This window comes from Mesoplodon bidens (assembly GCF_964165515.1).
Source record: "Mesoplodon bidens genome assembly, chromosome: 4".
NCBI lineage: Eukaryota > Metazoa > Chordata > Mammalia > Artiodactyla > Ziphiidae > Mesoplodon > Mesoplodon bidens.
This window is the reverse complement of record NC_138160.1, coordinates 151,220,152-151,243,811: the sequence shown is the minus strand read 5'-3', so window position 1 is coordinate 151,243,811 and position 23,660 is coordinate 151,220,152. Positions and strand designations below refer to the sequence as shown.

General features: G+C 60.7%; 1 protein-coding gene across 4 annotated transcripts; it reads right to left on the bottom strand.

Moving 5' to 3' along the window:
• Window positions 1-5,792: 5,792 nt before the first annotated feature.
• Window positions 5,793-23,597, bottom strand: THOP1 (thimet oligopeptidase 1). 4 transcript variants are annotated; one of them, XM_081230550.1, is made up of 13 exons: window positions 23,470-23,597; window positions 21,100-21,312; window positions 18,638-18,786; window positions 17,518-17,625; window positions 14,719-14,821; window positions 11,418-11,578; window positions 10,258-10,393; window positions 9,690-10,056; window positions 9,408-9,609; window positions 7,419-7,605; window positions 7,185-7,313; window positions 6,421-6,557; window positions 5,793-6,173 (listed from the first exon to the last, which is right to left on the bottom strand). In XM_081230550.1, the coding sequence occupies exons 1-13, from the start codon at window positions 23,483-23,485 to the stop codon at window positions 6,015-6,017; spliced, it is 2,067 nt and encodes a 688-aa protein (XP_081086676.1). In that variant the 5' UTR covers window positions 23,486-23,597; the 3' UTR covers window positions 5,793-6,014. The 4 variants fall into 4 exon arrangements, with proteins under 4 accessions (XP_081086676.1, XP_081086677.1, XP_081086678.1 ...); XM_081230551.1 differs by having other exon boundaries at window positions 5,793-6,170; XM_081230552.1 differs by having other exon boundaries at window positions 6,421-6,521.
• Window positions 23,598-23,660: the final 63 nt, after the last annotated feature.

Below are 23,660 nucleotides of genomic sequence, written 5' to 3'. Positions count from 1 at the left end.
GCGGCTCGGCTTGCTTCTAGGTGGCGGCGGTGGCGGCTTCTCGGCGGCGGCGGCGGCGGCGGCGCGGACGCTCCTTCCCTCCGCCCTCCCGCCGCCTCCCTCCGGCCGCCGGCCGCCCCGCCCCGGCCCCGCCCCCGTGACGCGGCTGCCGCCAACAATGGGGCGCCAGGCAGGGCGCAGGCGCGGGGCGGGCCGGGCGGTCACGTGGCGCGGCCACCCCCGCCACGGGCTTTGGGGCGGGCCGGGCGCGGTGGCACGTGCGGGCGCGGCCGCAGGTAGGTGCCCGAGGCGGCCCGGGCCCTGGGGGCGCGAAGGCGCCCCGCCCGAGTACTCGCCTCTGGGCCGGTGTCCCTCCCCTGAGGCTCCTAGCGCCGGGGCTGGCCTCCAGACTCTGCCCCCCTTCCCCCGCGCGAACCCCGCACGCACCTGGACCCTAGGGCCCCCCCCCGGGAGGTCACGGGCACCCACATCCTCCATCCCGGGAGTGTGCCCCGAGCCGAGATCGCGCCACGTGGTGGTGCTTCCCGGCTTGGGCTGTTTTCTACCCGCCAGAGCCCTCGGACGTGAGCACCGCCCTCTAATGCTCAGAGAGCAGCCCAGCGTGCCCACGCAGTAAAGCCAGCCTGTCCCGGTGGCCCTTCCTCCAGCGGCCTTTTGGGGCCTTCTTTTTTCTTTTGGGGCGAAGGAGCCGTACGGTTTCCCCCTGTGGGATTTCTTTTGGTGAATGGATGGGCTGGGATCGACCCCACCCAGGTTGTCCTACCGGGCCTCCGAGGGGACCCGGGCCCTAGTCCCTGCTTGGCTGCGGGACCTCAGGCCAATTGCATGGGCTCTTTGGGTGGGAGAGGGGGCAGCCCGCCCCTTTTGCCCAGCACTGACCTCTCACCTGGTCCACTGCCATCCTCACCCGACCTGGGTACCTGCCCCCCACCCCATGGAGTCCTTCGGCCACAGCTGTCCACGACTGGATGGCCCAGAGTTCGTCACCTCTCTTCACGAACTGTCTTCCCTGGCAGGTGCCCCTCCCCCTCTCTTAAGGGACCCCACTTACTCTCTTAAGGTCTTGGACTTCTCTTTTGTGTGCTTGAATGCTTGCTCGGAAGTATTAATTACTTCATCATAACTTATGTTCAGGGACTTCCCTGGTGTCGCAGTGGTTAAGAATCCGCCTGCCAATGCAGGGGACACCGATTCCAGCCCTGGTGGGGAAAGATCCCACATGCCGCAGAGCAACTAAGCCGGTTCGCCACAACTACTGAGCCTGCGCTCTAGAACCTAAGAGCCACAACAACTGAGCCCCTGCGCCTAGAGCCTGTGCTCTGAAACAAGAGAAGCCACCGCAATGAGAAGCCCGCGCACTGCAACGAAGAGTAGTAGCCCCCGCTCGCCGCAACTAGAGAAAGCCCGCGCGCAGCAATGAAGACCCAAGGCAGCCAAAAATAAATAAATAAATTTCTAAAAAAGGAGGAAGGGGAGAAGCATCATAAATAACTTTAGAGACACGGAGGAAAATGCCAGAAGCCACCAAAACTTCTGAAAGGGGATCTGGTCTGGGGAGCATGGGGCTGGGCATGGCTATTTTCCATGATGGGGATTTTAGTGATTTTTTTTTTTTTTTTTTAGCTACACATATATTAGTTTTTAAACGTGTTGAGGCAGCACTGTGATGAAAACACCATGGCCAGTGAGGCTCGGTGGGGGCCTGGGTCTGATCTCGGCTGCTGAGCACCCCACCGGCACTGCCCAAGGTGGGGTGGCAGTGGTGCCTCATCCCAGGTGATGTTTTGAGAGAAAAGAACTTTGTTGCCAAAGAATATAAAACGACAAAACTGCCTTCCCTGCACCATTTCCACTTTCAGTCTCCCCCCTCCAGTTATTAAAATGTGCTTGTGGCAGTTGATTTTGGAGTGGGCTCGTGGTTACTTTTGTGAATTGGGTTGGGTTTGAAATAAAATTTACACGCAATAAAAGGCACCAGCTTTCACTGCCCTGTGCGTAAGCTCTTCCTGCCCAGATGAGCGGCTGCAGGACCCAGTTGGCTCTCCCCTCTCTGTCGGTCACCTGGACCAGTTTTGCCTCCTCTGGGGCTTCACGTAAACAGAATCGATTTTTTTTTCCCCCTTTTTGGCTGTACCACGGCACATGGAATGTCCCTGACCTGGGATCGAACCTGTGCCCCCTGCAGTAGCAGCTCGGAGTCCTAACCACTGGACCGCCAGGGAAGTCCACGGAATCGCTTTGTACTCCCTTGTGGAACGAGTTTCTTGCACTCGGCCTAAGTTAATTTTTGTCATTTTTTAAAGACTCCCGGCCAGGCAGCTGTGCATCCAGGCTCCTTCGTGGGCCTGTGTGGGCTGCCTGCTCTACCCAAGGCTGTCAGGGACCCTCTGTCTCCCGCCAAGCTGGCTCCCCACACCTCTAGGGCCGGCCAGGATCTGTGCACAGACGTCAGGTTCCCTGAACCCCTGATATATATATATTTTTTTGATAAATTTATTTTTGGCTGAGTTGGGTCTTCGTTGCTGTGCGCAGGGTTTCTCTAGTTGCGGTGAGTGGGGGCTACTCTTTGTTGTGCTGCGCGGCCTTCTCATTGCAGGGGCTTCTCTTGTTGTGAACCATGGGCTCTAGGCGCGCGGGCTTCAGTAGTTGTGGCTCGCAGGCTGTAGAGCGCAGGCTCTGTAGTTGTGGCACACAGGCTTAGCTGCTCCACAGCATGTGGGATCTTCCTAGACCAGGGCTTGAACCTGTGTCCCCTGCACTGGCAGGCGGATTCTTAACCACTGCGCCACCAGGGAAGCCCCCCGATATTGTTTTATTTTTAAAATTTGAGATACAATGCACACATATTAAGGTGCACCCTTTAAAAGTACACAATTCAGAGTTTTTTTTAGTAAATTCAAGAGTTGTGCAGTCATTACCACCATCAATTCTAGAACATTATCAGGAATTCCCTGGTGGTCCAGTAATTAGGACTTGGCACTTTCACTGCTGAGGGCCTGGGTTCAATCCCTGGCTGGGGAAATAAGATAGATCCCGCAAGCCGGGCGGTGTGGCCAAAAGAAAAAAATGATCATCGGCCAGAAAATGAAACCCCGTACACTTGCGCCATTACCCCCAAGCCCCCTACAGCCCCAGCCCTGACAACCACTCATCTACGGATTTACCTTCTCCTGACATTTCACATGCACGGAATCAGACACTGTGGCCACAGCAGTCAGGGTTCTCCAGAGAAACAGAGCATAGAAGAGGTTTATCATAGGAATTGGCCACACAATTATGGAGGGCTGTGTGTGATTCAGTCCGAGGCCAAGGGCGTGAGAACCAGGAGCTCCAGGGCAGGAAGAGAGGGATGTCCCAGCTCAAGAAGAGAGAAGGAACCTGCCCTTCTGCTGCCTTTTTGTTCTACTTGGGCCCAATGGGTCAGATGACACCCAAATGGGTGAGGGCGGATCTCTCAGTCTACTGAATCAAATGCTAATCTCTTCCAGAAACATCTGCACAGACACACCCAGAAATGTTTTACCAGCTATCCAGATGTTCCTCAGCCCGGTCAAGTTGACACCTACAATTAACGTCACAGCGTGCTTCTGTGTCTGGCTTCTCTCACTGAGCATCGTGCTCTCAAGGTACATCCACGTTGTAAACGAGTGTCAGTGCTTCTCTCCTTTTCCCGGCGGAGTGATGCTCCCGCGTGTGGATGGACTAGATATTTTGTATCGATTCATCCCTGGATAGACGCTTGTTTCATCAATTTTTTAAAATAAATAATTTTATTTTTGGCTGTGTTGGGTGTTCGTTGCTATGCGCGGGCTTTCTCTAGTTGCAGTGAGCAGCGGCTACTCTTCATTGTGGTGCGCGGGCTTCTCAGTGCAGTGGCTCCTCTTGTTGCGGAGCACGGGCTCCAGGTGTGTGGGCTTCAGTAGTTGTGGCTCACGGGCTCTAGAGCTCAGGCTCAGTAGTTGTGGCGCACGGGCTTAGTTGCTCCGCGGCATGTGGGAACTTCCCGGACCAGGGCTCGAACCCGTGTCCCCTGCATTGGCAGGCGGATTCTTAACCACTGCGCCACTAGGGAAGCCCAAGCTCCATCCTTTTTAAAAATGTGTTCCTTCCACCCTCATGGAGGAGGGGTAGGGGATGGGGAGGAGTGAGAACCCGATTGGCAGGGGTCCTGTTGCAACCCCGGAAGGGGACAGGGGGAGGATATAAGAGGTGACACTGGGCCACAGTCGACCCCCTAGTGACAGGTAACAGATGCACTGCTGGCGCTTCCTGCTCCAGGACCTGAGCTCAGCTCCCAGGGCGGCTGGAGAAACGCACTGCTTTTGGTGAGATGCTCTTACTTACTGTGTGGAGGCTGCTCCGGCTGCCCTGGTGACCACATCCCAGCACAGCCCTGTGTGTGTCCTCCCTGGCCCCTGCCCAGGGCTCTTGAGAACAACAGTCTCTGGGGGGCAACCTGCTTCCAAGTCCTTCAGTGACCACGGAAGATTGGGAACGGGCTGGGCTGCCGGGGAGCCTGGGCATCAAACATCTGAGCTCAGCCCTGGGGGCTGATGTGAGGGCAGGGGCTGGGGGGTGGGCGGTGAGCAGATGGGCCTCCAGCCGGCATTCAGTCTGGGCCCTGGACACGGGGAAAGGCCTCACCCTCTCAGTCCTGACCTGCCCGCTTGGGAACCCTGTGGCCCAACAGCCCGAGGCCTGTGGCTCCTGCAACAGACTGCCCGGCACACAGCTGGGGTGCCAACGCCACACCTGGATTTTGCACGGGGACCATCTGGGGGCTCGGTGCAGGGGAAGACGAGCAGCCCCCAGGCCCCAACACGCCACTTCCATATCCATCGAGAGGTGCCCGGATGGAAGGCCAGCTGTGCTCCTTTTCGAGCCCCAGGTAATTCATAGGAACAGCCCTCCCGGCCACGGGGTGCCCGCCCACCGGCTCTGGGCCAGCGACCAGCCCAGAACACAGAAGGCACAGAAGTGGGTGCAGGGAGCTGAGCCGGTGCTGCAGAAGGGCAGACACCACAGCCTGGTCCACAGCCAACTGGCCCAGGGCGGGTGAGAACGGGCGGGTGGGCAGGCTGAGGGGAGGTCAGAGCGTGGCACGGCCTGCCCGCCTGGGCCCTGGGGAGAAGGTCAGGGCACTGCCCGCGCCCTCACTCCGCTGCCTGGCGTCCTTTGTGGGGACGAAGGGCCAGAGGCAGGGCTCCCAAGGAGCTCAAAGGCCAGGGAAGGACACACGGGACGGTCCAGACCCACTCTATCGCTCCAGTGGTGCAGCACCCGCTCTGAATTCCTACTGCCACCAAAATACACCCCTAAGGCCTTTTGGAAAAATTGTTAGGACCCAGGAAGGCGGCCCCTTGCTGTGGTCCAGACTTCACGAGCTGCCGATGACCAGAGGGAGCCAGCCGGCTGGCCATGAGCAGGAGAACAGGGCACGGGGACAGGGACAGCCACAGCCGGGCTCCCCCGCAGCTGTGCCCACCGCCAGAACCAGCTCCCGCCAAGCCAAAGAGTGACGGGCGACAGGCCGGCAGGAGGCTGACACCCCGTCCCTGGAGGGCCGGCCCGGTGAGGGTGGGGGGCCATCCCCACCTGAACTCACCCCACAGCTCGGCTGTCTCCCAGTGACCCAGACGCGTCACCAGCGGAGAGCAGCCTTCAACGGCCCCAGGGCTGATCCCCGACCAAGGTCAGGACTCCCCCCAGAGTGACGGCCCCCATGCCACTCCTGTGGTGGAAGGGATGGCAGTCAGAGACCAGGACTAGAGCCTTTTTTTTTAATGGCTGCGTTTCAAAGAACTGTGTTTTAACCAGGAAAGCTCCCCAGGAAGGGGCTGCATTAGTGCAACAAGTGGGAGCCTTGACGCTAGGCTCTCCAGACACATCCGGGTGGAGACTTTTGACCCAGGCCGGCCGCCGGGGACTCGGGCTGGGGGGACACACGGCCCCTCCCCCGCCCCGGCGGGGCGCTAAGGCACCAGGCCCGCTGGGGTGGGCAGAACCCTGTGCCGTCAGCAGGCCGGTGGCTCGCAGCCCTCAACCTGCAGCCCTTTGCTCAGGAGGAAGGCGTCCTGCTTGGGGTCCCGACCCAGGAAGAGCCTTAACATGACGCTGGCGTCCTCAGAGCCGCCGGGCCTCAGGATGCAGCTTCTGTAGTCCATGCCCACCTGCTGAGAGGGGGCGGGGCTGCAGGAGGGTGGAGTACCCCCTCCCCTGGCTCCAGGGGCCATCAGCATCCAAGGGAGGGGATCTGGGGGTGTGGGTGTGGCCACCTCTGCTGTGGCTGAACAAAGGGCAGGGGAGCAGGAGGTCCAGGGCAGGGCCCTCACGGCTGGGCGGGCCCAGGCGGGTGGCACAGGCATCTAGGCCCAGGCCGAGGACCGCCGTCTTGGTCTGTGCGGCAGGCCGGGCTCTCACCTTGCCACTCAGGACGCCCTCCTGCTTGAAGCGTGTGTGGAACATGTCCGCGGAGTACACCTCGCTCCACAGGTAGCCATAGTACTGGGCGTCGTAGCCGCCTGCCAGGTGGCCGAAGGTCGCAGGCATGTTGGTCCCTGAGACACACGCGGAGAGGCTCCTGCCCAGCCCCTGGCCCCTCAGTGCCCCTTCCCGAGAGTGGGGGCCTCAAAGCAGCCCTGTCTGAGACCCCTGCCACTAGAGGGAGAATTGGCCCAACACTTCTAGAAAACAGGGACCTTGTGGGCAACTCAGTGGAGGGACACAAATAAATCTTTGCCCAGTTTCTGCTGAAGCTCACAAGGGTTCACCCCTAAGCCTCTTACAAGGTCAGCTGCCGAGGCTCCGACGGATGAGTCAGGGCTCGCCCTCCGCCATGGGGAGAGTGCGGGTTAAAGCGCTCACAAAGGAGTGAACCGCGTGTCCGCACCAACACGCACGTGCAAACCTCATTGACGCGTTCTGTCCAGGGTATGAAGACCTCTCCTGTCCCTTCCAGGCTCTCCAGAAAGCACATGCAAAGCCGCCCACCCCACCCTTGGCCTCCACGGGCCACAGCGGGAGGGACCAGCCCAGGAACCGAGGCGGGAAGAGGCCAGAGGTCCGCAGGCCTTGGCCGGAGGGTGTCAGTCGGTCCCCCTTCACACGTCACCAGATGATCCTCCTGACCCGGGCAGTGGCCGCCACCCCGACCCCTAAGGTGGGCCCGGCTCGCGCGTGGCTACCTGGCGTGGCTGGGACCCCGAGGATCTCCTGGGAGAGGCGGGCATACTCCTCGGCCGGGTCTGCGGCCGTCTGCGTGTGCAGGGCCTGGTCCACCTTGGCCAGGACGATTTGGCGCAGGTTGAAGAGGCCTGGGGGGCAGGAGGAAGGAGACGTGGGACTGGCTCTGTGTCCAGGCCGCCCTCTCCAGCCGGGCGGTCTGGGAGCCCCCTTCCCTTCCCTCGGCCCAGCCGCACCTGTGTTGGCCTGCCGGGACTTGATGAGTTTGTCCAGCAGCTCCTGGGGGACGGCGCTGCCCGTGCGGTAGTGCTGGGACATCCTGAGCAGCGGCTCCACCTCCCACACCCAGTTCTCCAGCATCTGCGAAGGTGCCTCCACGAAGTCCCGCTCCACGTGTGTCCCACTGAACATGGCGAACTCGGCCTGCAAGGCGGGCTGTGGAGCTGCAGGAGGGCCCACCCCGGAGCCCAGACCTGCCTGGGACACAGGGGTGCAGAGAGCCTGCCATCCTGTGGATCACCACGCCCCCTCCCCACCCATGGAGCCAACACTCTCCAGCCAAAGCCCCGCACCCAGGAGGCAAAGGTGCAGACACAGCGCATCCGATGGCGGCCGTTGGCCGGCGCTCTTTGCTCCTCTTTTGTGCCTGAAATTCTTCCTGAATACATGGCGCCTGACGCAGTGCGGCTGGAACCCAGGCCCGGCAGGTGTGGGTCCACACGAGCCCAGTGACCCCGGCATGTCCTTCCCAGGCCCCAGGGAGCAAGGCAGACGCTGCCTCCTCACTCCTGGGTCACTCGACCCCCAACTTCCGGTTCTAGCCCCAACTGCAAACACGCGTCCTTCTCACGGTCTGCCGAATGCCCCAATGTGTGTGTTTTTGTGTTTTTGGGGTGATTTCTCTGCTCAACACGGCTCCGAGCATAGAGCTGAAGTGTTGGCTGGTGTCCCACTGCAGGAGGGCGGTGACGTGCTCACGGGGACAGTGCGTGTGTTAGATGAGCTTCCTTCAGGCGAGGGTTACAACCCCGCCATGAGTGAATCAACAATTGCTATCAGACCAGGTGTCTTTAAACAGAAACACACATCACATGTGGCCGCGTGGGGATCGGTGGCGACAATGTGGTGACAGAGGGTGACCCCCAGCCTCACACCACAGACAACACTCCACCATAGTGGACAACAACAAAATTAAAGGCTTGATTACAAAACTTCTAGGCAGAAAAGGCAGAAGAAACTAGGCAGGAGAAACTCAGTGCCTCGGGTTAGAGAAGGATTTTTTCCACAGGACACAAAACGTGCAAGAAAACAGTTAGTAGACTGAACTTCAAAGTCAAAACCTTCTGCTCATAAACATACTAGTAATAAGAGGTCCCCCCACACACGGGGACGTCCCTCAGCCACACAGAGGGGTGAAGCCCTGACACTCGCTGCCACGTGGATGGACCCTGAGAACACGATGCTCGGTGAGGGAAGCCAGACACAGAAGGACATACAGAGTGTGACTCCACTGATGGGAAACATCCAGAACAGGTAGATCCACAGAGTCAGAGAGTGGGTTCCTGGTTGTCAGGGGCTGGGGAGGGAGTGATAGCTAAGGGCATGTGGGACACTTTCGGGGTGATGGAAATGTTCCAAAACAGGGCAGTAGTGACGGCTGCACAGCTCAGTGAACTGTCCCCACGCGCTCCGGTGCAGCCTGTGAGAGCATCGCTCTCGGGACGGAGGGCTGACCGCAGGGAGACTGAGCGAGCAGTGGGTCCTGGGCCCGGCCGTTCAGCTGGGGGCCCCACATGGGAAAGTCACTGGGACTTGCTGAGCCTCCATCGAGACTGGCAGCAGCCCCAGGGCCTCACTGGGCGCGGCATTCCCGGCCCCAGAGTCTTCCCTCTGGTTCTCATCACTGGCTGTCACCAGACTTGCAGGCAACGTTACTTTCTTTTTTCTTTTTTAAAGGCAACTCTTGACTACATGTATTTAACATGTAGGGAACTGGCCCTGACACCTTGATCAGTGGCTTCCAGCCTCCAGAGCCTCCAGGACATCCATTTCCGTTGTTTACGTGCCCAGTGCGTGGGGTTTGATAATGGAAGCTGACACCGAGGGCGTTGCCACGTCCGGGGTGACGTCAGCTGAAGAATCCCGCGGCGGCGAGGACATGCCTGAGGACCACGCACGCCTGGGCCCTCCCCCGCTCCTGCCCGCAGCCCCGCGCCCGCACCCACCTGGGAGCAGAGCTGGTGCATCACGTGCCCAAACTCGTGGAAGTAGGTCTCCACCTCATCGTGCTGCAGCAGGGAGGGTGCGTCGGGCGTGGGCTTGGTGAAGTTGGCCACCATGGCCGCGATGGCGATCTGGCGGCTCCCGTCCTGCCGCAGGCAGCCCGGCTGCAGGCCGAAGCAGGCCGCATGCCCGTACTTCCCTTCCCTGGGGAGGGACGCGGGGTGAGGCCCAGCTTCCGCAGAGGATCCCCAGCCCACGGCCGACATGTTCCCCCAAGCACACACCGAGGGTAGAGGTCCAGGTAGAACTTGCCGATGACCTCGCCCGAGGCCGTGTCCCGGACCGTGTAGAGTGTCACGTCTTCGTGCCACACGGTGGCGCCCTCCTCCAGGTCGAAGGTCAGCCCCAGCAGCTCCTGGTAGATGCCCAGTAGCCCGCGCGTGACCACCTGCATGGGGAAGTACTCCTTGAGCAGGTTCTGGTCCACGCGGTAGCGTGTCTCCTCCACCTGGTTCATGTAGTAGCGCATGTCCCAGGCGTTGATGCGCCCGTCAAAGTGCAGGCCCCGCCTCTGGCACTCGGCCTTCTTTAGCTCCAGGATCACGGCCCGCTCCTGCTCCCCGAGGGGCTTCAGCTTCTGGGCCAGCTCATCTGCGGGTGGAGGGGAGAGGCTCGGCTACGTCCCTGGGGCGGCCCCCCAGCCACCCCCCACCCCGCACCCCTCGAGGCAGAATGAAGGGTCTGGGAAGGCAACCCCCAGGGCTGACACAGTGGGGTCTCAGGCAGCACCACGACCAGTCAAGGTCCGCCTGACCCCGCTCCCCACTGGGCCCCAGGGGGAGGCGGGGTTACCTAGGAAAGTGGCCACCACCTGGCTGGTCTTGGCCATGTTCATCTCCAGCACGTAGTCGGCATGCGTGCTGAACCCCAGCAGGCGGGACTTCTGGGCCCGCAGGCTCACCAGCTCCCCAAGGATCGCGCAGTTCTCCTGGAACCCAGAGACGGCCGGCGCTGGGGACCGTGGGCCGTGCCCTCCCCGCGGGGCCCCGGGCCAGGTCTCTGCGGGCGGGCAGGGCTCTCAGGCCACTGGCGGGCACAGCCAATCCCCCTCCCTCCTCCTCCCGGCCCAGATTTCTAGACACTTTGGTGCTGTCCTACCACGTGGTCTTTATAAACACAGGTCCTTTAGAACCAGAAAGGGTGTGAACCGTGATGGGCTCTAAGGTCGAGGGTGGGAAGCAATGCGGCCAGGCTCTCCAGGAGCCACCAAGGGGCCTCCCTGGGCTCAAGAGTACAAACTCAGCTGCCGTGCAGACAGCAGCTCATCCCCACAGCGCCTGAATACCCAGCCCCTGGACGGTGAGACACCTGTTGCTGCAGGTGGCCCGTGGCTCGCTGCTGAGGCCCGGCCCCAGGTGTATGCCACCTTCTCTGGGGCCACCTCTCCGGTTCTGCAGTGGGGTTCTCCTGGGAGCTCCCAGTCACCACAGGACCAACGTGGCCTGTCTGCAGGCCGAGAAGGTGGGGACACAGGACTGTCCCCCGTGCCCCCCACATCCCCTGCAAGACTGAGCAAGCACCAGTGGTGTCTGCGGGGAAGATGAAGGGCTCATGCACAGCCCCCATCTACTGAAGATGCTGAACGGGAGAAGCACAGACTGCAGCCACACGCAGTATGGACCAAACACAAGTGTCCCCGCAGAAACCAATGTCTGAATGTCAAGGCCGTGCCCGGGCCACAGCGAGAAGGCCCAGCCCACGTGCTAGGCACAGAGAGGGGATGGGGGGACATCTGCGAATCCGAGCTCCTCGGGCATCCGGCAACACCCGAGACGGAGAGGACCTGAGGCTAAGGCTCGAGAGCGAGGGAGCAGAAGGACGAGCTCAGGAAGAGGCTCAGACCCCTGCCCCGGGGGCCTGGGGGACGGAGGGAGACCCCCGGACACCTGCTTGGGCGGGGCAAGCTCGTGGGGCCCCTCCAGGCACTGAGCCGGCAGAGGCGGGGTCCTCACCCGCTTGCACCGACAGTTGAAGGCCTCCTCCACCTTCCTCCTGGTCTCGGGCACATGGCATTTCTTCAGGAGGGGGAAGTAGTGCGGGTACTTGAGGGTGACCTTCAACTTCTCGTCCTCGGTCTTCTCCAGCGAGTTCAGGAAATCCTCAGGGAGCCCTCCTGTGGGAGCCAAATTGGGGGGCTCTGAAAGAACCCACGGGCTGCCCGACCCAGGCAGGAAGGGAGGGCGTCCCTCCCACATGGGAAGTGAGGAACGGGAGCCAGCAGGGAGCACAGTGCCCAGTGCAGCCTACCCACACGCCCACTTCCCACCTCTGCACCCAAAGGAGCCAAGTCGAGGGCTCTCCCGCCTCAGACAGCTGCTGCTCTCATCAGGACGCCCTCGGGGAGGAAAAGCTATGTTCAGCTCCACCGAGGCCAGCCTGCACCCAAAGACGGCGTCCACCCCGGGACGGTGTCCACCCTGGGACAGGCTCCAGCCCAGGACAGCGTCCACCCCGGGACAGTGCCCACCCCAGGATGGCGTCCACCCCAGGACAGGCTCCAGGCTGGGAGAGCGTCCACCCCGGGACAGGCTCCAGCCCGGGACAGCATCCACCCCGGGATGGCATGGGCTGCCGTCTCCTCTGTGTCCTTTCTGGGTGGATGGCACCAGTGGAAGGCAGAACCCGCCAGGCAGCCTTGACTGGGTGGTGCCCCCGCCCCATCCCAGCTGTCAGCACTGCTGCAATGGCTGGCCTCCAACCTGGCCTGTCCTCCTAGCATGGAGACCTGGGTGCATCGCCCTCAGACTAAAACCTCCAGGGACCTGTGCCTCACAAGGTATGCAAGGCCACCGCCCCTCATGCCCTGGCTCCAACCTCAGAGGCCAGTTCACTCGGAACTCTCGCCACCCAGCTCAGCCTGGGGCCTGGGAGCTGAGGGAGGGGTGGAGGAACCCCAGAGGATCCCCCTCAGGTGGGCCGTCTCGGCAGGCCCCGACAGGTGTGCCCGTGACTCTAACCCTAACCCAACAAGAAACAGCTTAGGGAGAGCCGCCCTCGCCCCGAACCGGCTCTTCTTCCCTACTGGGACTGGAAGACCCTGTGACTCTCTCTCAGCCTCACACTTACCAGGAGCCGGTTCTCACTGTTGGACAAGGTGGTGAAAGCATGGAAGGGGTGCCACGAGGCGAATCCCTAGGGGCTCGACCTGAGCTGAAGGCACTGGTGGGCACTCATGGATGTGTGTCTGCGCGTGTGTGTGCACACAGCTCTCGTCAGCTGAGGGGGCCTAGACGCAATAGCTCCCAGCATCTGGGAGCACACACACCAGCCAGACCTTAGTTCTGACTATCCTGCCAGGGCCGGGCCGGGCTGGGCCAGGGAGAGGACAAAGTGAGCCCGGCCCACCCTGTGTCAAATAGCAGGTGCTTGAAGAATCACAGGGACACGCCCACTTGAAGGGGCTCCTCGAGGCCACATTGGGACAATGAGCATCTAAGTAAGTGATGACAGCAGGGGACCGTACCCCACCAGAAAGACCAGGACCTGGAAGCCCACAGATACAAAGACATTGGTCAGCAAGTACTGGGGTGTGGGGTGGGGCAGGGGGGGTGAGTTCTGACTTACAAGAAGATACAAATTAGGAGATTACACAGAACTAGTGGGTGAAAACAAATGAGAGGAACCAACCCCCAAGCTTCTCTGAACGGAGAATGGCGCCTTTACAGAGAAGACGCCTAGAGCAAATTGCCTTAGGACTGAGATTTAGGGAAAGAAACCAGTGTTATGTGTGTATATGACTCTCTCTGAGAGGGGGAGGGGGGGATGGAGAGAGGGAGGGAGGGAGAGGGGGAGAGAGAGGGAGGGAGGGAGGGGAAGGGAGGGGAGGGGGAGGGGGGAAGGAGGGAGGGAAGGAGAGGGATAGAGGTAGAGAGGGCAGGAAGGAGAGGAAGAAGGAGAGAGGCAGAGAAGGGAGAGGGAGAGGGAGAGAGAGGGAGGACAGGAAACAAGGAGAAAACAGAGAAAGAACACACCATCTATGTTTCTGTAAGATGACACCAGGGATCCTTCCACAACCGGAGAAAATAACCCAGCGAGGCTCCTGCTCAGCTGGAACTGAAACTGCAGACGGGGTCAAACTCCACCAGGCTGGCCAGACATGTCCAGCCGCCACCCCAGCCCCGTGAGACAGGTCACCGGGGCTCTGAATGTCTGCTCCATGGAGCTGGGGTTCACCCTCTCACCCGGGAGGCCGGGCCATGACAGCAGGGCCCCTGGGCTGGACAGATGGGGGGGAAAGCAGCCCCACAGGACAGCTTGTGCCAGCAGATTCAGCTGCCAGTTTCCAGAGGCCTGGGATCACCCTTTGGCCCATGAACCCCAGGAGCCATGTAGGTCTTGCTGCCCAGGACAGGGGGTTGGGGACCAGAAGTTCGGGCAGTAGAGGTTGGCGTGATGGACCTGAAAAACCTGCCTGGGTCAGCGTGCATCCGTGGGTGTCCCCAAAACCCACCCGCCCAGAGGCAAACGAGGTGTCACATCTTATGCAACAGCCTGTTACACAGAACCAGTGAGGATGCTCAGCCCCATCTGAACCCCGGGCAGAGCGGACAGGCCGCTGCCCACCTGGCCTAGATTTTGCAAAACTAACAGCGTGGGCAAGAGAGAAGCAAGTTTGTAAAAGGCTGAGGAACCAATCAGCAGGGAAGGAGCCTGGAGAGACAGGAACTAAATGCAATGCCTGAGGCCTGGCTCAAGCCAGATGGGGCCAGAAACGTAAAGACTGCCATTGGGACGGCTTGGGGGACCGCTCCACGCTCTGCTTCCCGAGGGCTGCCTGCACCCAGGGGCTTAGGAGGTGCCCTTGCTCCTAGAGACACGTCCTGAGGCCCTGGCACAGGAACAGCACACACGGCATCCACGTAGGGAGGCCGGGCCCGGGGAGCACACGGGGTCTCCCTGGTGCTATTCTTGCCACTTCCCTACAGGTGTGAAGTTTTCAAAATAAAGCATTCGAGGAAGAGGGCAGAAGTTGAAAAAGCCGCCCAGGCCCCAGCCCTTCAAGACCCCACACCGGGTCAGGCTGGGGAGGACCCTGTGAGATTAAAGAAACATCACAGAGAGCAGGGTGGGGGTGGGGTCTTGGGGGACAACTCCCTTTGGGGCAGAATCTCGGTAGACAGACCGCAACCGTCCCCAAGGAAGGATCCAGAACCTTGGGACCCAAACACTCTGAGTGCCCCAGCAGACGAAGGCCCTCCCGGGGGTCAGGGGCACACGGACGCCTCTCCACCACCCCGCGGGGCCCGCACGCACCCAGCTCGTCGCGCGTGAAGGGCAGGAAGGTCGTGTCCTCATTCAGGTTCTTGTTGAAGTCGATGCACAGGAGACTCAGCTTCTTCTTGATGCTCTTGATTTTCTGAAGGAAGAAGACGGCCGTGAGATCGGGGGGCGGGGGCACGGAGCGGGGTTAAGGGAGAAGAGGCAGATGAGAGGAGGGAGCTGGGAGAGAAAGGGCCTCGGGTCCTAACTGTTAGGACCCTCCTCAGGAGTTACCCCAAGGTGACAGCCTAAGTTTCAGCCATTTCAACAGAGCTAAGTTTCTGTCCCTTCAGGGTCTATCTGGTTTTCAGAAACAGGTAGAAATGGACCAGCCTGGGGGAGGGAACGACATGGGGCACAGAGGAAGGCACCAGCTCCCTGGGGCCCCTGCCGGGCCAGCAGTAGGAGGGACGCCTTGAGGACCTGCCCAGGCTGTGCCCCCTGCCCGGTCCAGGACTCAGCGCGCCTGCCCCGCTCCCGGGCTGAGAAGACTTGCCTGTCGGAGGACAGGAGGGGCGCTGGGGGAGCGTGCCCACTGGCTCTGCCAGGAGCAGGGGCTCATCGGGCACGCCTGGCTCAGAAGCAGCCCGAGGGATGCCGGGCCTCTGTGGGCAGCAGGTGCCGTGCCAGGCACTGGCCTCCCTGCAACCTCATGGCCCCACGGGCCACAACTGGGCAGGAGCACAGGGCACCCTGGGAGGGCGGGGTGGCACTCAGGACCCTGCCCCGCACCAGCAGGCCGCCTCTCCTGGGTGCCCTCCTCCCCGGGCATCCCCGTGGTCCCTCTGGCCAGTGGTTCTCAAGCATTAAGGTGGTCTGCGCAGCCCCAGTGTCCACACCCTTGCCTCCCACAGCCTCGAAGCTCCACGCGCCTGCCGCTCCGCAGGACTTCGGGGCCCCCGCGCCCGGCCCACCCTGGAGGCTGGAGTTCATAGTCCTCTGAGTCCCGTTTCCTCCACCACAAGGCACAGCACCGGCCAAAGCGGGACAGCATTTGTGCTGAGTATTGAGAACTGTCGCTGAGCCCTGGGTCGGGCCTGGTACCCACGTTAACCACGTCTGTCACTTTCTGATGCAAACCAGCCAGCGCAGGGCTGCACCCCAGCCCCTTCTGTATGGGGCTCCCACACTCGGGGCCACCACGCCCCTGCGCTCATCAGCCTGGGTAGGCCCGGAGCCCCGGGTTGTTCTAGCCAATCCTGAGCTGCTCCCTCCCGGGGACCCACACTGCAGGCTCCAGTCCCCAGCCACCCCTCCCCTCACTGCTGCCGAACCCCTGTGCTCCCGGGAGGCCCTAGGTGACAAGGCTGGCCCCTGCCCAGAACCGCGAGTGACAAGCTCTTTCCTCATCTGCTGGCCTCACTGTTCTCTGTCCTCTACACAAACTGACTCGGTCAGCGCTCACGACCACCTGTGAGGGGGTCCTCGGGTCACGCACGTTACAGAGGTGAACAGGGACAGTGGGGTCCAGTGACCGGCCTCCGGGGACCCAGCCAGTTGGTGGCAGATCTGGGTCTGATCCCGGCCATCAAGACGCGTGCAGCCATGGCACCACACGCCCCCCACCGAGGTGACGCGCTAGACCATGGGTGGCTCGCCGTTCCCACCACCCTCCCCACCCCACGAGGCTGCCTCCCGGGAGTGGCCGGGCTGCCCATCGCCCGCCTGTCCAGGGCGCCGCAGGGACCCCATCCTGCTGGACCAGGGGTGGGAAGAGCTGAGGGCTCTGGGGTCCACGTTGGGGGCAGAGGGGTGTCAGGCAGCTGGGCGGACCTGAAGGGACTGGCCCCAGGGGGCTGGGCCCACTGGTACCCGTGTGGCCGCAGGGCTCAGCCCAGAGAGGAGGGAGGGGGTGAAGGCGGATGCCACGCTCGTCAGCCTCCCATCGCCCCCAGCCTCCGTGCCCAGCGGGATCCGCGCTGTGAATTACGGGAGAAACGCGTCGGATCTTGGCCCCCAGTCCTGGCACACAGCTCCTAAACCTAAAGCCATAGGATGGGTTGCATCTTACAGCCCCACTGCCTGCCCACCTCCTGGGAGGGGGGAGGGACAGGGGTTGCAGCGTGAATCAGTGGCCCATGGCCAACGATGTAATCGTGCTCATGGAACAAAATCTCGGTAAGGGGCTCAGAGAGCTGCCGGGTGGGTGCCTGCAGGGGGCCCGGCCCCGCCCCACGCCTCCCCACCTCCTCCTGCCACCTGGCTGCTCCTTTATGATAACCCGGTGGTCCAGTCCGTGGACTGGGTGCCTGTGTTCTGGGGGCCACGCTAGCCGACGAACGGAACTTGGGGTGGGCACGTGGGAACTCCTGACACAACCTGTCGGCCACAAGCACAGAGGACGATGTGGACCTATGGCTGGCGTGGGCCGAGCCCTGACCTGCGGGCTCTGACTCCAGGTAGATGGAGTCCGAACTGAATCGCAGAAACCCCGCAGTCACAGAGCTGCTGCTGTGGGAGCCCCACGGGCCTGGCGTCGGGACAGAAGCTCTGTGGGAGTGGGGGCTGAGGGTGGAGTGGGCTCGGAGGAGGGGGTCCTTCCTTGAGACCCTCCCAGCAAAGCCATGGATGGCGGGGGGCCCAGATGAGGCGGGGCTGGGGTGGGACGCAGAGAGGGGCCCACGCCACCTGTGCTCTGGGGAAGCCCTGTGACCCTGAGGCCCTGTGACCCTGAGGACGGAGGGCAGAGCAGGTGCAGAGGGAGTGCTGGTCCACGTGGACCTTCCCTCCTGAGGTTGAGGTGGCAGAAAGATGGGCAGAGGCATGCACGCAGGGCCCAGGCCAGGTGTTCACCTCCTGCGTCTCCGCGGGCAGGTGGAGCCCGTTCCTCCTGCCCAGCCTTATCAGCCGCTCCAGGTACCGCGACGCCTCTGGCCTCAGCGAGTCACTCTGGACCTTCTCCTAGAACAAGATAACCAAAGTTCTGCTCGCAGCAAAACATCGAGACGGCGCCCAGTGCTGGCGAGGTAGCAGAGAACAGGGGAGTCATCGCTGGAGGCAGAGGAAGACAGTGCAGCCACTCTGGAAAGGAGTTGGCCAGTTTCCTAGAAAGCAGAACTTCCTAACAAAGCCGCCATCGCAGGACTCTGCAACCGCAGTCATGGGCACTCACCCCAGGGAAATGGAGACTGAAGTCTGCACAGAAGCGGTACACAAATGCTCGCCTGACTGGGAAGAGCCCCAGACCGAAAGCCGCTAGGGACCTTCCCAGGGCAGCGGATGACACGGGCAGTTGTGTCAATGTCAGGATCCTGCTGGGACGCTGACTTTGCTTTCACAAAAGGTGACATTGGGGAAAACAGGGCAAAGTAGCCGGGACCACTCTGAATCATTTCTTACAACTGCATGTGAACCTACAATTAATTCTATCAGTGAAAACTTCTGTTAAAAGAAGCACTGCCTGAGCTTTCAGAGGCCCCAGCCCTCGTGTCTGCAAAAAGCACCCAGGGGCCTCCCCTGGTCCCGAGGGATACGCATCAGCGGGTTCTAAGAACCACCCACCAGCCACGTGAGAAGTACCTGTGGTCCCCCCGACACAGGCAGTCGTGCTCGGCCGGCTGCACGGAGCATCCACAGGAAGGCAGGAAGTGCACACACCTGTTACTCATCCCTCACCTCACGTTGGAGACTGGACGTCCCCTCTAGGTGTCCCCAGCAAGGTCGGGAAAGTGAGGTGACATGTGGACCCGGGAAGGCATTTTATGCTTCTCCTCGCTCCCACTCGTTTTTGTCACGTTTCTAACATCATCTGCTGTGGTCCAATGGCCCCACCGTGAAACTCACCACCTTCCCCAGGCCCGGCGCACAGCCCGTGGTGCCCACTGCCCACCTGTGGGGCTCCCTCCAGCTTGACACCTCGTAAAGCACGGGGAGCGGAAAGACCCAGCCTGAAGAGGTCCCGCCGCGCGCTCACCTGCAGCCAGACGATCCTCTGGTACACGTCCTGCCTCATGCTCATCTCCACGTCGAACTCGGACAGCTTCTTGTCCGCCTCCGTGCTGGCTGTCCGGATGTCCTTGGACGGGGAGACGTGCTGGGGGAAGTCAAGGATGTTCCTCTGAACTGGAACAGGGAGACGACAGGACAGGTGTGAAAACGGCCCCGGGTGAAAACGGGTGGGTGCCAGCCCCAGGCTAGAGATGAGCACAGTTACCCCCGTCCTCGGGGACTCACATTCCAAAAGGGAAGGAACTTAGCTCAGGACACCCCAAGCCAAGAGGGACCGGAAGTAGGGAGTAGGATGAGAGGGAGTAGGATGAGACCAGAAGAGGCCAAAGGGACTCGGTGCCAGAAAAGAGCCATGGCTGCCCATGGCTACGCTGCAGCTCACCGAAGATTTTATACTTCACGGCACTCGTGTACGCTTCGTGAGACAGGACGTGTGGCGGCTGTGAAAGCACACACTTCAGCTGAGTCACCACATGACCCGCAGACCCACCCCCAGGTGCACACCCGAGAGTAACGGAACACCCTCCACCCAAAACTTCTACACACGCCATCACACCAGCATGATCTGTAGTAACCAAACAGTGGACACGACCCAGACGCCATCAGCAGATGACTGGACACGTGTCCCTCCACACACGGGAGCATCGCTCGGCCATGAAAAGGAGAGAAGCCCTGACACTCGCTACAACGTGGATGGACCCTGAGAACACGATGCTCAGTGAGAGAAGCCAGACACAGAAGGACACACAGGGTGTGATTCCACTGATGGGAAACGTCCAGAACAGGCAGATCCACAGACACAGTGGGTTAGTGTTGTCAGGGGGTGACTGCTGATGGGGACGGGGCTTCTTTTTGGGGTGATGGAAGGTTCTGGAATTGGATAGTGGTGAAGGTTGGATATGCTAAATACACTAAAAACCAATGACACCTATGCTTTAAGTCGGCAGATTACATGGTATGTGAATTGTATCTCAACACAGCAGTGTTTAAAAGAGCATATATTTTGCATGGGGGAGACCTGAATTAACATCACAGTTTGGTGGCTTCCATGGTTCCAGGCCACCAAGATGGCCCAGGTCTGGTGGGTCAGCTGCAGCGTGGAAACCTCTGCAGGGCAATCACCGTCTCAGCTGACTAGGCTAAACACAGTGGGGCTCTGGGCGGGTCTGATGCCGGTGGCCCGAGAGCAAGCTGTGAAAAGGACAGAAACAGCCTTTTCTGTCCGTTTGGGATTTGCAGGCTGTGACTGCATCGAGTATGACAACAAAACACCAGAGTGTGGGATTAGTCCAGGTGGCCGGTGTGGGGAGAGGGGGCACAGGAAGGGGCGCCGGGCGGAGCTCAATCTGTGCTCAAAGAACCCGACGCCCAGCCAAGCAGAGGGGAGGGGCTCCCCGGCTGGCACAAAGCCCCCAGACGGGGCGCAGGATGAGGGGCAAGGCGGCGCGTGGCCGGGCCCCAGAGGCCATGTCGAGGGCTCCCACCTTGAGCCCCAGGGCAGTGGGAAGGCACCGGAGTTGGTCGAGGGGAGTGCCATGGTCCAATTCTAGTTTTCTTTAAAATTACTCAGGTTACTGAGGGGAGATGGAAAGAAAAGGCCACAGAAGTGGAGTAGGAGAGACCAAATCATGTCTGGCAGGGTCCCTCCGAGGTGGGAATTTGCATCATCCACCCTCCAGAACCTCCTGCCACAGATGAGAGGAGAGACTGAGCCCACCACCCCTGCCCCGCCCCCACCAGAGCAGGGGACTGGGGGGCAGAGCCGGCCTGCGGGCTCTCCATCCGCTGCCTGAGCCGCAGCCCTCACCCTTGCGCCCAAGGCACACTGGGCCCTCCCAGGGCGGACCTTCTGGAGTCTAAGCCTGCAGGCCAGTGGCAAGCAGACCCTGCACAGCGAGGCGTCAGGGACACGTGAGAATCCTGCAGCTGGAATTCAGGGATTCTAGACGGTTCCCAGAAAAACAGCTGTTCTAGAGATTCGAGCACAGGGGGTCTCGTCAGCTCAGAGTTCTCTGCCTCATCAACCTCTGCAGAGGGGGCTCTGGGAGGCGAGCTGTGTATCTGACATACAAAGGGAGCAGACAGACCATGGAGGAGAAGAGGGAAGGACCCACTGGGTGGCAATGAGGACGCCTCAGGGTATCAGGGGACCCGGGGCGCCGTGGGAGAAGAAAACCAAAGGGGACCAAGTTCAGTGGCTCAGAGAAAACAAACAGATGCCCGGGCAGGCACACAGGCAGGGGTGAGAAGGGGCTCCAGTTTCAAGGCTGGCATGGGAGCCGGCTCCCCGAGACGAGAACTGGCAGACACTGTCTGACACTGCTGTTCTGGGCCCTTGGGGACAGAGCAAGCCGGCCAGCCCGGGCTGCCTTTCTCCACCGGGCCCCCGGGGAGGAGGTGGTGTCGCCCGGTCTGGGCAGAGCTCACCTGTGTAGGACACTTCCACGTCGGCCAGCGCCTTGAGCGTGTTCTCATAGGACACGTCCTGGAGCTCCTGGGAGCCCACACGGTCGTACACACGCTTGGTCTCCTCGATGAGCTCGGTGGTGAGCTCCCCGATTTGCTGGGCACTCAGGTCCCACCGGAGGTAGTTCACGGCCGAGCACGGTGCGGCCACGTCCAGGGCGTCTCCTGCACAGGCTGGACCCAGAAAACAGAACCCCACACCCGGCATGCCTGCTTCAGGCTCGGAATCAGGGTCAGAGTAACAAGCCGGGGAGAGTCCACCGTTTCCCAGAGCAGATGGCGAGGCCCCAGGGCTTTCTGGGGACCCAGAGGGCGATCGGTCCTCTAGAGCACAAGGTGATCCTGCCCCCAGGGGACACCGGGGGATGTCTGGGGACGTCTGTGGTTGTCACCACTAGGGAGTGATGCTCCTGCCTCAGCGGGGTCAGGCGTGCTGCTCAATACCCCATAGCAGCCAGGACCGCCTCCAGGAGAGGTCCCGCCCCGAAGTCAGCGGTGCTGAGCGGGACATCTGGCATATACCTGCGGTTCACTGAAATAATAACTGCACTGCAGGGTGGTATCCCCAACCTCCCTGAATGGAACCTGGAACATCTGTATGGTATTACTCCTCTAAAAGAGGGGGAAATCCTGATTACTGTGACGTCCCTAGCCCCAGGAGTTTTTGGATACAAGACTGTGGTCCTATCACAACAGCTGTCGGGCTTCCCTGGTGGCGCAGTGGTTAAGAATCCACCTGCCAATGCAGGGGACACGGGTTTGAGTCCTGGGCCAGGAAGATCCCATCCCACATGCCGCGGAGCAACTAAGCCCATGTGCCACAACTACTGAAGCCCGTGCGCCTAGAGCCTGTGCTCCGCAGCAAGAGAAGCCACCACAATGAGAAGCCCGCGCACCACAACGAAGAGTAGCCCCCGCTCGCCACAACTAGAGAAAGCCTACGCACAGCAACGAAGATCCAACGCAGCCAAAAGTAAATAAATTAATTAATTAAAAGAAAAACAACAGCTGTCACTTGAAAACCTTCTTGTGTGTTCCAGGGTGAGTTGACCTCACTGAACTCTCAGGCAGTTCTGTACTCTGCACCCTATGTAGCTCCACTTTACAGATGGGAATCCTGAGTTTGCCATGATGCCACAGCCAGCAAGCGACAGAGGTGCGGTTCAAAGCCGGGCAGCTTACTTCCACTGATACACACTAAGTGGCGGGGGGAGCCTCTTCACCTCAATAGAGGTTCGATTTTTCTGGCCAAATGACTGCTTCAAATTAGAGAGTATCTTTGCAGAGTATTCTGGATTTCAAGAACTGCACAAGAGGGACTGTGAGTCTGCATTAAATCTGGTGGTAAAGAATGGCTCCAGGAGCTCAGGAAAGGCGGGAGGTCCGAGTGAGGTGGAATTGTCGGGAAAACCTTTTGGAGGAACTAGGATTTGAAAACTTGGAGCAGGCACATTCTTTTCATAAATATTTACTGATTGTCACCTACGTCCCAGGTCTCTGAGCTAACAGTCCTGCAGCAAACAAGGCAGACAACATTCCTGCCTCCCTGAGGCCTGAATAACCATAATTATGATTATCATCAATACAATTATCATCATCATCACAATGGGCTGCAGAAAGAACAGAGGGAGAATAGGTGGGCAAGAGAAAATTCCAGGAGGCACCACTCAACATCCTGGGTGATTTTCTAAAATAGAGTATGCGGGTGGCATCGCTCCCCTAAATGAAAACCCTTCCATAGCGCCCCTTTGTGCTTCCCATAAAAGGGACTCCTAGCTGTGTTCCAGCTAAAATGACCTGTTGCTCTTCAAACGCCCTGCTGGTGCGCTTGCCTCCCCGCCTTTGCCTTCGCGATTCCCACCACCTGGGACGCTCCTCCCGCAGGACAGCTGCTTCTCCCCACGGGGTCCAGGCTGAATGAAATGCCACCTCCTCCGAAAAGCCCTCCAGGACCGCCCTCCCTAAAGAAGCACCACCAGCCCCGGCACCGACCACTGTCTAAAGCCCTCGCTTAATTTTTGCCTGTTGAACGTCCGTCTCCGGCTCTGGAACTGCGTCTAGAACTCCCTCAGAGTCCACCCCAGGGCCAGACCCATCCTCAGCAGAAGTGACACGGAGTTTGCCAAATGAGTGAAGCGCTGGAAAAGTTGTTCATTCATTCGGCAATCGAGGGGTCGGGGTTCCGGGCTCGCTGACCCTCCTCCTCTGCCTGGACCCAGGTCACTCGAGAGTCACCGGGCTCCGCTCTTAGGCCCCAGGGGCCACCCCGAAGGAGGGGGCACGCGGCTCCTGGGTCCGGCGAGCGGGGCCACACCAATGGGCGGCCGGTACCTGCGGGGGGCTTCATGGCTGGCGGGTGTGCACTGGCGACCTCTCCCTCCACCTGGCCTGCGTCGGCGTAGCGGCCGGCAGCCTCCGTCCACTCAGCCGCCGTAGCCTACGGGACTAAGGTGCCCGCCGCCCGCGCACCAACTGAATGCTGGGAGACGCGTGCGCCGGACGGCAGGGCGCACGCGCACCCC

Excerpts from the sequence above, each read along its gene's own strand:
- THOP1 (XM_081230549.1), bottom strand. Across the intron at positions 10,394-11,417 it reads TCAACTGTCGGTGCAAGCGG|GAGAACTGCGCGATCCTTGG; the intron begins GTGAGGACCCCG and ends TCTGGGTTCCAG. Across the intron at positions 6,558-7,184 it reads CGGGGTCCCAGCCACGCCAG|GGACCAACATGCCTGCGACC; the intron begins GTAGCCACGCGC and ends CGTGTGTCTCAG.